This window comes from Ornithorhynchus anatinus, chromosome 11 (assembly GCF_004115215.2).
Source record: "Ornithorhynchus anatinus isolate Pmale09 chromosome 11, mOrnAna1.pri.v4, whole genome shotgun sequence".
NCBI lineage: Eukaryota > Metazoa > Chordata > Mammalia > Monotremata > Ornithorhynchidae > Ornithorhynchus > Ornithorhynchus anatinus.
Genome location: NC_041738.1, coordinates 15,218,515 through 15,234,676, shown reverse-complemented (window position 1 = coordinate 15,234,676; position 16,162 = coordinate 15,218,515). Strand labels below are relative to the sequence as shown.

The following is a 16,162-nucleotide window of genomic DNA, read 5'->3' as shown; positions in this document are numbered from 1 at the left end:
AATAGTGCTTATTATGCACTTCCTGTGTGTCAAGCAGTGTTTTTAAGTTCTGGGGTCGATATAAAATAATCAATTTGGTCACAGTCCCTGTCCCAAATGGGGCTCACACTCGTAATCCCCATTTTACAGGTGAGGTAATTGAGGCCCAGTGAAGTGAAGTGATTTGCCCGAGATCACATAGCAGAGGGGTGGCAGAGCCAGGACTAGAACCCGGGTCCTTCTGACTCCCAGGCCCATGCTCTATCCACTAAGCCACACTGCTTCTGTACCTACCCTAGCAGTTCCTTGGGGATGGGTAACAATTGGAGGATGGTGAAGAATGGAGAAATGTGTGCCCTGCTGTATTTCAGGAAAGTAGTAGTCAGGGTATATACAGAACATAAGGAAGTGACCACATTCCCAACCACGGGGAGTTTGTGCTCTAATGGGGGAGCCAGACACAAATATTGACAAAGAGCCAAAAAAGTAACTGAATGTACAATTGATTGATCACATATACACAAGGAATGGGATCTGAATAGTAGCATGGAGTTAAGTGGGGAAAGGCTAGATCCAGGGAGACCATGCTGCAATCTATGGCCTAGTGGATAGAACATGGGCCTAGGAGTCAGAAGGACGTGGAATCTAATCACGCAGTCTGCTGTGTGATCTTGGGTAAGTCTCTTCACTTCTCTGTGCCTCAGTTGCCTCATCTATAAAATGGTGATTAAGTGTGAGCCCCTTATGGGACAGGGACTGTGTCCGACCTGATCGACTTTTGTCTACCCCGGTGCTTAGAGCAGTGCTTGGCACAAAGTAAGCGCTTAACAAGTGCCATTATTAAATTATCATTAGCAAGACAGCTGATACAGTAATCTGTGGTCCAGACCTTGGACTGGGATGAGAACTATTGAAGTGTAGAGGAGGGAGGTGGGTCCAAGGAGATCTTAGGAAGAATCTGCAAGAATTAAAAATTGATTTGGATATGAGGGCCAAAAGGAGTTAAGGATGGCGCCCAGCTTGTGAGGGAGAGTGGGGGCAATCTCAGCTGAGATGGGAAAATAGGGAGCAGGGAATGGGTTAGGAGGGGAGATGAGAAGTTCAGCTTTGGATATGTTTAGTTTGAAATGTGGATGGGGCGGACAAATGGAGAGGTCCCAGAGGCAAGAGGGAATGCAGAATGGTGGATTTCACTGCCTTGAATCTTCAGATACAGTATTTAACCTCTCTGTGCCTTTCGTTTCCTCATTTGTAAAATGGGGAATTAAAATCTTGTTTTCCCTCCTCCTCAGACTGTGAGCACCATGTGGGTCAGGGCACGTGTCTGATCCGATTATTGTCTGATCTGATTATTCCAGTGCTTAGCACAGTGTTTGACAAAGAGTAAATGCTTAATAAAGTCCATATTCATAATTAATAGTAGTAGTAAGTAGCAGTATGTGAGGCTAGAGAGGAAGCTTTGGGTGGTAGCTGAACTATGTGAGAAGGGGAGAGTGAATTTAGAGTGATAAAGGGCGAGGACACAGAGCAGAGGGTGGAAGTGGAAGAGGAGCTGGCAGACGAGATGGAAAAGGAGTAATGAGAGAGGTAGGGGGAAAACCAGGAAACCACGATCTAAAGTCAAGCTTTCTGCCTCTGCGTCTTTGTGTCCTTCTGCGGTTCTGGACACGAGGCTGGGGGGGCGGGGGTGAGGATGGGGATGGGATTCTACTCTGCCTTCACCTTCCTTGACCTCTCGGCCGCCTTCCACCCTGCAGACAAATCCTTACTCCTTGGAAACCCAAAGCTCCCGCCCCCATCTCCTTCCACCAGTCAATCCATCACTGGTATTGCTTGAGCGCTTACTGCGTGTGCAGCCTCGTTGTCTCTAGACTGTAAACTTGTTGTGGGCAGGGAATGTTGTATTGTTGTATTCTCCCAAGCGCTTAGTACAGTTCTCTGCACTCAATACGCACTCAATAAATATGATGAATGAATGAATGAACTAAGCGCTCAGCATCCATTAGCTTCAAAGCAGGGGGAGGACTCAGCTGTCCTTGCCCCACTCACCCTCAGGGGCTTCTGGCCCATCTTCCATGAGAGTGGGGGCTGCAGGCTCATGGGGTCAAAGAATGACCACCTGCTCTCCTGTCCCTGCCGGGGCTGAGCGAGGCGGAGGGAGGCCGGTGGACCGAAAGCCGGACAGACTCACAGACAGTGACGAAGAGTAGCAGGGGGCCGAGATGTCCGCTTCTCCCCTCCTAGTCGATTTTCCCTGGGTGGGAGCCCCCAGCCACCCCTGGCCCCCCGGCAAGATCTACAAACCAGTCCACCCAGTTGGCCGCTCTAGCGCTAACCTTCTCAGTGTGCCTCCGTCTCGCCTGTCTCGCCACCGACCCCTGGCCCACGTCCTACCTCTGGCCGGGAACACCCTCCCTCTTCCAATCTAACAGACAATGACTCTTCCCCGCCCCAATCAAAAAAAAAAGCCTTATTGAAGGCACATCTCCTCCAAGAGGCCTTCCCAGACTAAGTCCCACCTCTCATCTCCCATTACCTTCGGTGTTGTCCTGACCTGCTCTCTTTGCCCTTCCTCCTCCCAGCCCAAAAGCACTTATGTACATATCTGTCCTTTTATTTATTAATTCATTCAATAATATTTATTGAGCACTTACTGTGTGCAAGGCACTTTAATAATAATAATAATAATAATGTTGGTATTTGTTAAGCGCTTACTTTGTGCAGAGCACTGTTCTAAGCGCTGGGGTAGATACAGGGGAATGAGGTTGTTCCACGTGAGGATCACAGTCTTCGTCCCCATTTTACAGATGAGGGAACTGAGGCACAGAGAAGTGAAGTGACTTGCCCACAGTCACACAGCTGAGACGGGGCAGAGTCGGGAGAGTACAGTGTAACAACAGATACAAGCCTGCCCATCCTTTGCTCTTCCCCGCTCCCAGCCCCAAAGCACTAGAGAAGCAGCGTGGCTTAGTGGAAAGAGCACGAGCTTGGGAGTCAGGGGATGTGGGTTCTAATGCCGACTCCGCTATTCTGTTGTGTGACCTTGGGAAAGTCCCTTAACTTCTCTGAGCCTCAGTTCCCTCATCTGTAAAATGGGGATTAAGACTGTGAGCCCCACGTGGGACGACCTGATTACCTTGTATCTAACCCAGCGCTTAGAACAGTGCTCGGCACCTAGTAAGCGCTTAACGGATACCATTTTTATTATTATTACGTTGTCCATATCTGTCATTTATTTGTATCGAGGTTTGTCTTCCCCACCTCTAGGCTGTAAACTCGTTGTGGGCAGCAAATGTCACTGGTTACTGTGGTATGGCGCTTTCCCAAGCGCCGAGTAAAGCGCTCTGCAGCATGGCTCAGTGGAAAGAGCCCGGGCTTGGAAGTCAGAGGTCATGGGTTCGAATCCCGACTCCGCCACTTGTCAGCTGTGTGACTGTGGGTAAGTCACTTCACTTCTCTGTGCCTCAGTTACCTCATCTGTCAAATGGGGATTAAGACTGTGAGCCTCACGTGGGACAACCTGATGACCCTGTATCTACCCCAGCGCTTAGAACAGTGCTCTGCACATAGCAAGCGCTTAACAAATACCAACACATTATTATTGTTATTATTAGTAAGCGCTCAATAAATACGATTGAATGAATGAGAGGACCGGCCTCCGGGGAGCCTCCGCCCTCGGTCTTTCCCTCTGCCCCCGCCCACTTTCGGATTCTAGTTTCGTTTCCTGCGACCGAGGAGGGGCGAGTAGCCGGGCCTTCCCCAGTCTCCCGAGGTCCCCGAGGCTGATAGTGCGGTCCGGGCCGGGGAGACCCTCTGAGAGCCAGGATGGAGACCCCCGAGGGGAAGGACCCGTCCGGGTAAGCAGCTTCGACCCCTTCCAACCGAAGCTCAGCTTTGTAGGGGAGGGGGCTGGATTTGGAGGAAGGGGTCAGGTGGCTTGGGAGTTGGGAGCTGGACCAGGGGTGTGCGGGGTCACACAGGTTAGGGGGGCGGGAGAGGGGGCTGGGGTTGTCCTGGATGGGTGAGGGGGTGATGGGGGTCCTGGGATTCCGGACTGAGTGCCCCCGTCCCCCCCCCCAGAATGGAGCTGCGACCCTACCAGCGGGAAGTGGTGCGGCCGGCGATGGCAGGACACAACGTGATCATCTGGATGCCCACGGGCTCTGGAAAGACCCGCGCCGCTGCCTATGTCAGCAAGCACCACCTGGACACTCGGGACCGGGGCAAGGTGGCCGTGCTGGTCAATAAGGTGACCCCCCCCACCCCTATCCCCGGATCCTGAACCCCATCCCCCTGCCCACCCGCCGCCTAACGGATCATCTCCTTGCAGCGCGCACTCGATCAATAATAATAATAATGTTGGTATTCGTTAAGCGCTTACTATGTGCCACGCACCGTTCTAAGCGCCGGGGGAGATACAAGGTAATCAGGTGGTCCCACGTAGGGCTCCCAGTCTTCATCCCCATTTTACAGATGAGGTCACTGAGGCACAGAGCAGTGAAGCGGCTTGCCCCAGGTCACCCAGCCGACAAGCGGCGGAGGCGGGATTAGAACCCGTGACCTCTGACTCCCAAGCCCGGGCTCTTTCCACTGAGCCACGCTGCTTCTCATGATCATGATCATGCATCTCATGATTGGTCAATCGATCGATCGGTTCTCGTACTTGCCTCGCCGTTGAGAGATGGGCCTGCGCATGGCGTAGTGGATAGAGCACGGGCCTGGGAGTCAGAAGGTCATGGGTTCTGATCCCCTAGCCGCCACTTGTCCACTGTGTGACCTGAGGCAAGTCGCTTCACTTCTCTGTGACTCTGTTACCTCGTCTCTAAAATGGAGATCGAGACCGTGAGCCCCACATGGGACAGGGACTGTGTCCAACCCAATTTGCTTGAATCCATCCCAGCGCTTAGTACAGTGTCTGGCACATGGTAAGCACTTAACAGATACAATAATTGCAATGGTATTTATTGAGCACTTACTGTGCGCTGAGCTCCCTCCCTCGACGACCCTCCACTGCTTCCCTCAGGTCTTCCCTGATTAAGCCCTCATTTCCCCCATTCTGCATAGACTGTGAGCCCCTTGTTGGGCAGAGATTGTCTCTATCTATTGCAGAATTGTACATTCCAAGCGTTTAGTACAGTGCTTTGCCCACAGTAAGTGCTCAATAAATATGATTGAATGAATGAATCACCCTTGGGCTTGGATCCGTGCCCTTTAAGCTCTTGATAGTCACCCCAGCCCCAAAGGAATCAGTCATTCATATTTATTGAGTGCTTAATATAATAATAATTATTATTATTATGGTGCTTGTTAAGCGCTTACTATGTGCCAAGCACTATTCTAAATACTGGGGTAGATACAAGTTAATCGGGTTGGACCCGCTCGTTGTCCCACATGAGGCTCACAGTCTTAATCTCCATTTTACAGATGAGACTACTGAGTCCCAGAGAAGTGATTTGCCCAAGGTCACACAGCAGACATGTGGCAGACCCGGGATTAGAACACAGATCCTTCTGACTCCCAGGCCCATGCTCTATCCATAAGGCCACACTGCTTCTACTGTGTTTTGCGGAGCCCTTGGGAGAGTACAATGTAACAGAGCTGGTAGATACATTCCCTGAGATCGTACATATCTTTCTATGCTGTATTTTATGTTAAAGCCACCCCCTCTAGATTCCTTGTGGGCAGAGATCATGTCTACCGACTGTATTATATTCTCCCAAGCATCTAATGCAGTGGTGTGCACACACTAAGTGTTCAGTAGATGCTATGGATTCATTGATTACATCCAGCAGGAGCCCCTTATCACTGGCTTCTTCATCCCAAGCCCCCTAACTGTTCTTCCCTCTGGACTGTCCTCCCCTCCGCCCTCTGGCTCTTGTTGTTCCCCCAACCTGGAATGCCACCTCCATCCTCCTGCAATTCTGCCAGATCACAGCTTGTGTGTGTGTGTTTGTGTATGTTATTTGCTAAGCACTTACTAAGTGTGAAGCACCTTTCTAAACCCTGAGGTAGGGACAAGTTAATTCAGACAGAGTCCCTGTCCCACGTGGGGTTCAGAGTCTATATAAAAGGGAGAACAGGTACTTAATCCCCATTTTACAGATGAGGAAACTGAGGCACAGGGAAGTTCAGTGATTTTACCTGAGTCACACAGCAAGCAAGTGGCCGGACAGGGATTAGAACCCTGGTCCTCTTACTCCCAGGACCATGCCCTTTCCAGTAGGCCACTTTCCTTCTCTCCCCAAATCTCTCCTCCTCCAACAAACCTTCCAAGAGGAACTCCCACCAATTCACACTTTGATCTGTTTCTATCCCTCCCTCAGGATATTATACATGTGTAATCAATTATTTATTCTGATTACTTGGAAGTATTTGTGTCTGTCTTCCCCTTTAGGGTATAAGCTTCTTGTGGTTAGGAAAGGTGCTCTTTTGCTTCTTCTGGACTTCCCCGAGCGCTCAGTACAGTGCCCTGCACCTAGTGAGGACTCGGTCAATACCACTGCCCTCTTTAGGTGCCGTTGGTCAGCCAGCACAGCCAGGAGTTCAGCCGCTTCCTGAACCCGCGGTGGACGGTGTCAGGGCTGAGCGGGAACAGCGGGCAGGGCCCGGGCTTCGGCTTCGTGGCCCGGACCCACGATCTGATCATCTGCACCGCTGAGCTGCTGCACAACGCGCTGGGCAGCACCGAGGAAGACGGGCACGTGGATCTGCAGGGTGAGAGAGGGACCAGACACTGATTGGGCAGGGCTGGGGGATGGGGCGGAGAGGAGCTGGGTAGCCAGTCCCAAAGGGGGCCTGGGAAGAACTGGACAATGATTCCCCCCACTCTCCCCACTGGGCAGACTTCTCCCTGCTGGTGGTGGATGAATGCCACCACACCCACAAGGGCACCGTCTACAACGCCATCCTGGGTCGCTTCCTGGAACACAAGCTGCGAGGGGAAACCCCCCTGCCCCAAATCTTGGGGCTGACGGCCTCGCCGGGCACAGGAGGTGCATCCACTCTTGCCAAGGCCAAGGAGCACGTTCTGCAGGTCCGTTCTGGTCCCAGGCCTCCCTTCCCCTCCCCTGGGCACTTCTCCTTCTTCCCGCGGGCACGCCCCTGGGCACGATCTGGGAACCCAGCCTCTCCCAATCCAGTGCCCCCAGGCCCCGGCTCGTGTCTCTGCCCCTTGGGCCTGTACTTCTCCCTGGCCCCAGTGTCCGGCTGGGATGCCCGGGCCATGGCTCAGCTCAGCGCCCTCTCTCCACCCCCACCGTCCTGGGCAGCTGTGCGCCAACTTGGACACATGGAGGATCCTGTCACCGCGGGAGCACCAGCTGCAGCTGGAAACCTGGAGCCCACAGCCGCAAAAGCGCTATGATGTGTGCCAGAAGAGGGACAAGGTAAGGGGCTGGGAGCAGGGGAGGGGCATGACCCCCCGCCATACATGATCCCAAAAGCTCACCTCAGCCAGCCACAGGACAAGATTGGCGTTATGCTGCAGCACCCAAGCAGCAGGGGCTTCGCAAAAACGGATGCAGATGGAGAGACACACAGGAGCAAAGATAGAGATAGATAATAATAATAATAATGATTATGGTATTTGTTAAACGCTTACTATGTGTCGGGCACTGTACTAAGCACTGGGGTGGATACAAGCAAAATGAGTTGGATACAGTCCCTGTCCCAAATGGGGTTCACAATCTTAGTCCCCATTTTACAGATGAGCGAACTGTGGCACAGAGAAGTGACTTGCCCAAGGTCACACAGCAGATAAGTGGTGGAGTCGGGATTAGAACCCATGACTTTCTGATTCCCAGGCCCTTGCTCTCTTCACTACACCATGCTGCTTCTTACTACACCATGCCATTTCTCAATGGATGGAGAGATACTACACGGATGCAGAGAGGGAGAGAGACACAGGCACAGGGAGAGACACAGATGAAGAGACACCCAGGTGTAGACCCAAAAAGATGGAAAGATGCATAGAAACAGATGAGATGCAGAGGCAGATGGTGAGATACACCATGCAGATGTAGAGATAGAAACAGATGGAGGTCTCATAAAGGCAGAGACACAGGTACAGACTATAAGATTGTTATGGGCAGGGAATGTGTCTGTTATATTGCTACATTTTACTCTCCCAAGCGCTTAGTAAGGTGCACCGTGTGCAGTAAGCGCTCAGCAAATATGATTGACAGATTGATGCAGAAACAGAAAGAGAGACAGGTGTGGGGACAGAGAAAGATGGAGAGACACAAGTGCAGAGGCATACAGGTGTAGAGATGGAAACAGATGGAGAGACACAGGCAGAGATCCTGGTGTAGAGACAGAGGAAGATGGAGAGACAGGAACAGAGACAGATGGAGAGACACACCGGGGTAAAGACTGAAGCAGATGGAGATAAACAGGCACAGAGACTGATGGTAAATCAGAGATAGCGATGGAAAGATGGATGCAGGGGCAGACACAGTGTAGAGTCAGAGACATTTGTCTCTCTCCCCTCCCAGGGAGGGGCTGCCCCTGACTCTTCGATACCATTCCCAGGACCCAGACCTCTTTCACGTCCCCTGTCCTTGGGCTACAGCCCGGGCTGGGGGTTCATGCCTGCAGGAGATGTGGCAGGGAAGGGGGAGGGGGCAGGCCCAGGAGAGTCGACCGTGACCGTGACCGTGTCTCTCCTCCCCTACCCACCTCAGGACCCATTTGGGGACCTCCTGAAGCAGCTAATGGACCGGATCCATGAGTTCCTGGGGGAGTCCGGGCTGTCCCGGGACTACGGGACCCAGGCGTACGAGCAGCAAGTCACCGAGCTCAGCAAACAAGGTGACACCACCAGCCAGTTGCCGGATTGTCCAGGCACAGCCAGGCCTAAGGAAAGATCAGAGGCGGGTGGAGATAGAGTCCTTGCTTCGATAGGCTGCCAGTCTGTTGGGGGAATGCAGATTTTACTCACACACACACACACATGCTCAAGGGCTTAGTACAGTGCTTTGCACCCAGTAATGCTCAAAAAAGACGATTGAATGAATGAATATACACACACACACAGAAGGATGCACCCCCTTCGCTCCAGCAGAGTCCATTGCAGATACCCGTGAGCAGACATATTCACGCCGAATGGCTGCAGGGACAGATTTCAGGCCTGGAATCATTAGGCCAACCAGGTTTAGTTAATCTGGAAAGGTTTCCTAGAGGAGGTGGGATCTCTACAGCCATTGGAAGGAAGGAGGAAGGGAGTGGAAAAGCAGAGAACACAGATGGGGGTCATTCAGGCCCAGTCAGTGGGAGGCTGTGGGTGGTGGTCAGCTGGGAGGACACTGCTGGGGGTGTGTGTGAGTTGGGTCTGGGGGCTGGGGATCAGAGCAGACAGCGAGGCAACCGTCTCTGGAGCTCATGGGAAAGGGAACAAGTCAGCTTATTCTCTTCTACTCTTCCAAGCACTTAGAACAGTGCTCAGCACGTAGTATGTGCTCAACAAGTACCCCTGATTGATTGATTGATTGAAATGAGGATGGGGAGATTTCGGGGGGCGGGAGAGGAAGAAACCTCAAAGACCGAGGTCGGCGTGACAGGAGGGGACCCTTCAAGTCCCGGGCGAGGGAACCCCCGGGGGTGCAGACACCAGGGGGAGGCACGGGCCATGTTGACCCCCTCCCCGGCCACCCCGCAGGAGCCAAGGAGTTCTGCCCTCACCGGCGGGTCTGTGCCCTGCACCTGCGCCGCTATCACGACGCCCTCCTTGTACACGGTGCCGTCCGCATGGTCGACGCCCTTGAGACCCTGACCGACTTCTACAAGATGGAGCGTGGTACCAAAGGCCTGGTGCTGCCTTCCAAGAGCTGGCTGCTGGCACTGTTTGATGGTGAGCTGGCACCGGGGTGGGGTGGGGCTGGGGAGGCCAGTGGGGGAGATTCAGGAAGCCCTAGGCCTCCCAAGCCTTTTCCATCCTGCTGCCCCCGTGCCAACTCTCCGTCCCTGATGGAGCACGAGGGAGCTAATGTGTGCCCTCCCTGCTCCTGCCCCTTGTGCCAATCAACTCGCTGCCCTCTCTATGATAACTAGGGGGTGCAGGCATGTGCCCCCCTACTCTTCAGAGGGGCAGCGTGGCATAATGGAAAGAGCACGGGTCTGGGAGTCAGAGGACCTGGGTTCTAATCCCTCATCTGCTGTGAAACCTTGGCCAAGTCAATTAATTATTTGTGGTATTTGTTAAGTGCTTACTATTTGCCAAGCACTGTTCTAAGCGCTGAGGTAGATACTAGGTAATCAGGTTGTCCCACATGGGGCTCATATTCTCAATCCCCATTTTACAGATGATGATGATGGTATTTGTTAAGCGCTTACTATGTGCCAAGAACTGTTCTAAGCGTTGGGGGGGATACAAGGTAATCAGGTTGTCCCACGTGGGGCTCACCGTCTTCATCCCCATTTTACAGATGAGGGAACTGAGGCACAGAGAAGTTAAGTGGCGTGCCCCAGGTCACACTGCAGACATGTGGCAGAACTGGAATTACAACCCAAAATCTCTGATTCCCAAGCCCGCGCTCTTTCCACGAAGCCACACTGCTTCTCAACTTCTCACTTAACTTCTCTGTGTCTCAGTTATCTCTTCTGTAAAATGGGGATTCAATCCTACTTCCTCCTACTTAGACTGTGAGCCCCATTTGGGACAGGAACTGCATCCAATCTGATGGACTTGTATCTACCCCAGCGCCTAGAATGGTCCTTGGCACATAGTAAGGGCCAGCGTGGCTCAGTGGAAAGAGCATGGGCTTTGGAGTCAGAGGTCATGGGTTCAAATCCCAGCTCCACCACTTGTCAGCTGTGTGAGTGTGGGCAAGTCACTTAACTTCTCTGTGCCTCAGTTACCTCATCTGTAAAATAGAGATTAAGACTGTGAGCCCCACGTGGGACAACCTGATTCCCTTGTGTCTACCCCAGCACTTAGAACAGTGCTGCACATGTAAGCACTTAACAAATACCAACATTACTATTATTATTATTACTCCTCGCTCCTTGGACCAACTCGCCTTCCCCTGGCAGAGCACAAAGGTGAACTGGCCCGGCTGGCCCAGGATGTCCGCTATGAAAATCCGAAGCTGAAAGTGCTGGAGGAGGTGCTCCGGGAGCAGTTTGAGGGGTCTGACACCTCCACACGTGGGATCATCTTCACCCGCACGCGCCAGAGCGCCCACGCCCTGCTGCACTGGCTCCTGGCCCAGCCCAGCCTGCAGGCCCTGGGCATCCAGGCAGCGGTGCTCACCGGCGCAGGGCAGGGGAGTCAGACCAGGCCCATGACTCAGGTGAGTCCAGCGGGGCAGGATGGGGTGGAAGTGGGGGTCCGGGGCAGGGGACCGGCCTCCCTCTAGACTGTAAGCTCGTTGGGAGCAGGGGATGTGACTGTTTATTGTTTTATTGTACTCTCCCAAGTGCTCAGTACAGTGTTCTGCACACTGTAAGCACTCCATAAATAGGATTGAATGAACTGAATGACTAGGGGGTAGAGATCTTGAGGGGGCCCAGGGAGTGGGGTGGGGAAGGCAGGGGAGAGTGATGATTGGCCTCCTGCCCCGCATCCCCACCTTTTGACTCCAGAAGTGCCAGATGACTGTGATTCAGCAGTTCCGGGCGGGGACGCTGAACCTGCTACTGTCCACCAGCGTGGCTGAGGAGGGACTGGACATTCCTCAGTGCAACATGGTGGTGCGCTACGGCCTGCTGACCAACGAGATCGCTATGGTCCAGGTAACCCCCGACCCCCACCCCCTACGTCGTCCTCACCTCCACCCCGGGGGACGCCCGCCCCCTAATCACCACCCGCCTCCACCCCGCTCCTCCGGTGTCTCCAGGCGCGGGGCCGAGCGCGGGCCGAAAACAGCCTCTACTCTTTTGTGGCCAACGAGGGCAGCCGGGAGGTGCGGCGGGAGGAGGTCAACGAGGCGTTGGAGACGTTGATGGAGGAAGCCGTGGCCGAAGTGCAGGCCATGCCGGAGGACATCTACAGGGCCCAGGTCAATGGAGGAGGGGCCTGAGGATATTACCCTGTATCTACCCCAGCGCTTAGAACGGTGCTCTGCACATAGTAAGCTCTTAACAAATACCATCATTATTATTATTATTATTATGAGATGAAAATGAGATGCTTTGGCGCAGCCCCCCATACCTCCCAGCCCCTTCCAGGCCTGATAATAATAATAAGAAGAAGAATAGTATTTGTTAAGCACTTACTATGTGTCAGGCACTGTACTAAGCACTAAGCAGACAGGTTGGACACAGTCCCTGTCCCCTGTGGGGCTCACAGTCTCGATCCCCATTTGACGGATGAGGGAACTGAGGCCCAGAGAAGCAAAGTGGCTTGCCCAAGATCACGCAGCAGACAAGTGGTGGAGCGGGAACTAGAATCCGCTACCCTCTGCCTCCCAGGCCCATGCTCTATCCCCAGCACTTAGTACAGTGCCTGGCCCATAGTAAGTGCTTAACAAGTGCTTAACACCATGCTGATCCCTCCAACCTGGTCCCCCGCCAGATCCTAAAGTTGCAGCGGGAGGCGGTGGAGCAGCGCCAGGCCCAGGCCACCAAGAAGGAGGCACAGAGGAATCAGTTCCGGCCCAGCACCGTGCGCCTGCACTGTATCAACTGCACGTGCCCCGTGGCCAAAGGCTCGGACCTGCGTCTGCTGGAGGGCACCCACCGTGTCAACGTCAACCCTGGATTCCGGTCAGCCCACGGAGGGGTGGGCGTGGGTGCTGAGGGGTACCCGATCACACCCTCCCCCCGGGTCCCGGCCAGGCGTGGGAGCTGGGTGGAACTGAAGATTCGGGGGGAGGGGTGTCCGGTCGAGAGGCCCGCCTGTGCCCACCCCACTCTCTCCCCCTCCCCCTCCAAGACTACTGTACCACGCCTCCCCCCGATCCGTGACCATCGACCGGGTCTTCAGGGACTGGATTCCCGGGGGCGCTATCAGCTGCAAGGCCTGTGGACAGGTGGGTGACCCGAGAGCCTCGGCCCGACAGCGGGGGTCGTGGGGGTGAGCGGGAAGAGGGCTAGAATTCATTCAACCACATTTATTGAGTGCTTACCTTATGCAGAGCACTGTACTAAGCGCTTGGGAGAGTACAATGTAACAATAAGCTGTTTCTAGACTGTGAGTCCGTTGTTGGGCAGGGATTGTCTCTATCTGTTGCCGAATTGTACTTTCCAAGCGCTTAGTACAGTGATCTGCACACAGTAAGCATTCATTAAATACGATTGAATTGAATAAATGAATGAATAAACAGACACATTCCCTGCCCACAACGAGCTTCAGTCTAGCCGGGGGCCCAGGCCGCGCGGGGAGTGGTGTTTTGAGCACTCACTGTGAGCAGAGCACAGTACTAGGCACTGGGTAAAGCCCTGTATGACACAGTTGGTAGACACGATCCCCGCCCTCAAGGAGCTTCCAGTCTCGGGCTCTGACATCGCCCTTTGCCTCCCCTTCGGGCCTAGGAGTCAGAAGGTCATGGGTTCTAATCCTGGCTCTGCCACTTGTCTGCTGTGTGACCCTGAGCAAGTCACTTCATTTCTCTGAGCCTCTGTTAGCTCACCTGGAAAATGGGGATCGAGACCGTGAGCCCCACGTGGGACTGTGTTCGACCCCATTTGCTTGTATCCACCCCAGCGCTTTGTACAATGCCTGGAACGTAGTGCCTAACAAATACCACAATTATAATAATTCTTCTTCTTCTTCTTGTTATTATTAGCTCTGGGGGATGGAGATGATCTATAAGTCAGTGAAGCTGCCTGCCCTGAGCATCAAGAACTTCGTCTTGGAGACCCCGGCCGGCCGCTTCCCGATCAAACAGTGGAGCCGGGTACCCTTTGCCGTGGACGACTTCGACTACATCCAGCACCTCACGAACCAGCACGACGGCTAGCGGCCGCCGCCTGAGCTCCGGTCGGGTGGCGCGGCCCCGCCGGAGGGACGGACCGGGGATAATAATAACGATGATGATGATTATGCTATTTGTTGAGCCCCGACTATGTGCCGAGCACCGTCCTAGGTACAAGTTAATCGGGTCGGACACAGTCCCCGTCCCGCGAGGGGTTCACGCTCTTATCCCCATTTTCCAGATGAGGTGATTGAGGCCCAGGGAAGGCAAGGGACTTGCCCGGCGGAGCCGGAATTAGAACTCAGGTCCTTCTGCCTCCCAGGCCCGGGCTGTATGGGCTAAGCCCCGCTGGAGCCGGAAGGCCTGGGGATCAGCAGGTGCCACGACTCCAGGGTCCCCGGCGGGAGGTCGGGCCAGCCCCCGCAGCCCGGGAGGCCGAGCCCGAGGGTCCGCGCTGTCCCTACCGGGGGGTTGCGGGGGGTGGGCGGCGGCCGCGCCGATGCAGCCCCGCCGGAGGCCGCTAGAGAGCGACCCCGCTCCGACCCGCCCTGCCCTGCTCGCTGCCGCTCTCCTTCCCTCTTCCCTTCCTCCCTTTCCCTCCCTTCCTCTTTCCTTCCATCCTTCCCTCCCTCTCCCTTCCTCCCTCCCCCTTACCTTCCTCCTTCCCTCCCTCTCCATTCCCTCCCTTCCTCTTTCCTTCCATTCCTCCCTTCCCTTCCTTCTTTCCTCCCTCTCCCATTCCTCCTTCCCTCCCTTCCTCTTTCCTTCCATTCCTCCCTTCCCTTCCTTCTTTCCTCCCTCTCCCATTCCTCCTTCCCTCCCTTCCTCTTTCCCTCTCCTCTTCCCTTCCTTCCCCTTCCCTCCTTCCCTCTCTTCCTCTTTCCTTCCATCTTTCCCTCCCCTTCCTGCTTCCCTCCGCCTCCCTTCCTCTTTCCTTCCGTACCCCTCCCTCCTTCCTCCTTCCCTTCCTCTTTCCCTCCATCCTTCCCTCCCTTTCCTGCTTCCCTCCCTCTCCCTTCCTCTTTCCTTCCGTACCCCCTCCCTCCCCTTCCCTTCATCCTTCCCTCCCTCTCCATTCCCTTCCTTCCTCTTGCCCTCCTTCCCTCGCTTCCTCTTTCCCTCCTTCCCTCTCTCCCTCCCTTCCTCTTTCCTTCCTTCCATCCCTCCCTCCCTCTTCCTTCCCTCTCTTCCTCTTTCCTTCCATCCCTCCCTCTCTTCCTCCCTTCCTCACCCCGTGAGTGGGGCGGCTCTGCTCGGTCCGTCCAGAGCGTCTAGCCTAGCCTCCGGCCCCAGCCCACAACCAGCCCTTCCCTCTCCACCCCACTCCTTGCCCCAAACCTTCACCCTCATCCCACCCTGTGCTGGGGACCAGAACTCCGGGGTCTGGATCCTGTTCCCCCCGCCCCCGTTTCCCTCCCCCCGCCCCCCCCCCCCCCCCCCGTCCCCTGGTTTGCCCTCCGGTGGGACGGAGCGCGGGTGGGCGGGGGGAGTTCTAACCTAGAAACCCGAACTAGGTCGGTTCCAAGGGGAAGCGCTATTTCCGGAGCGGGGCCGCCCCCCTCCCCATCCCGCCCCCCATCCCCCGCAGCCAACGTCGGGAACCCAGGGGGACGGACCGACGGACGGACTCCCGCCCCACGTCGGGGCAATTTCCAGAAAAGGGTCAAACTTTCCTCCAAACTTTCTAGAGCCGAGGGTCAATGAAGGTCTGCTTGAAAACCCACTTGGGGCTCAGTGATGTCTTTGCCTCGTGGACCCCTCTTCAGGGAAGCCCTCCAGCCCCATCCCCCAAGGATCCGACTGTCTGTCTGGGTGTCTGTTCCCTCGGGCCAGGCTCGGGGACGGGGGCCACTGTCCCTGAAACCTTCCCCGGGGTGGGGGGGACATCGGGCCACCACTTCGCCTCTCACTCTGCAGCCCTATCTGTTTCAGGACCGGGAGAGGGTGGTCGTTGGGGGGTGAGAGAGAAGGGGCGACGGGGAGGCCGCAGGATGGGAAGGGTTTAGTGTTAGGGGGACAGGGACGGCTGCTGGACGTAGCGGATAATTATTAATACCGCTAATATTAATAATGGTATTGGGGGGAAGCAGCGTGGCTCAGTGGAAAGAACCCTTCCACTTCTCTGGGCCTCAGTTACCTCATCTGGAAAATGGGGATGAAGCCTGTGAGCCCCATGAGGGACAACCTGATCACCTTCTATCCTCCCAATGCTTAGAACAGTGCTTTGCACATAGTAAGCGCTTAGCAAATACCAACATTATTATTAAGCGCTGGGGTAGATACAAGATAAGCGGATGGACACAGTGCCTGCCTTACATAGGGCTCAGAGT

At 54.8% G+C, this 16,162-nt stretch overlaps 1 protein-coding gene across 1 annotated transcript; it reads left to right on the top strand.

Annotated features, from left to right (window-relative positions):
- The first annotated feature begins 3,707 nt into the window (after positions 1 to 3,707).
- DHX58 (DExH-box helicase 58) lies at positions 3,708 to 13,960 on the top strand. Its single transcript, XM_029074499.2, has 13 exons — positions 3,708 to 3,836; positions 4,060 to 4,228; positions 6,492 to 6,693; positions 6,822 to 7,012; positions 7,248 to 7,364; positions 8,661 to 8,787; positions 9,635 to 9,826; positions 11,008 to 11,267; positions 11,560 to 11,709; positions 11,814 to 11,975; positions 12,491 to 12,681; positions 12,851 to 12,947; positions 13,704 to 13,960. The coding sequence occupies exons 1-13, from the start codon at positions 3,805 to 3,807 to the stop codon at positions 13,875 to 13,877; spliced, it is 2,064 nt and encodes a 687-aa protein (XP_028930332.1). The 5' UTR covers positions 3,708 to 3,804; the 3' UTR covers positions 13,878 to 13,960.
- Positions 13,961 to 16,162: the final 2,202 nt, after the last annotated feature.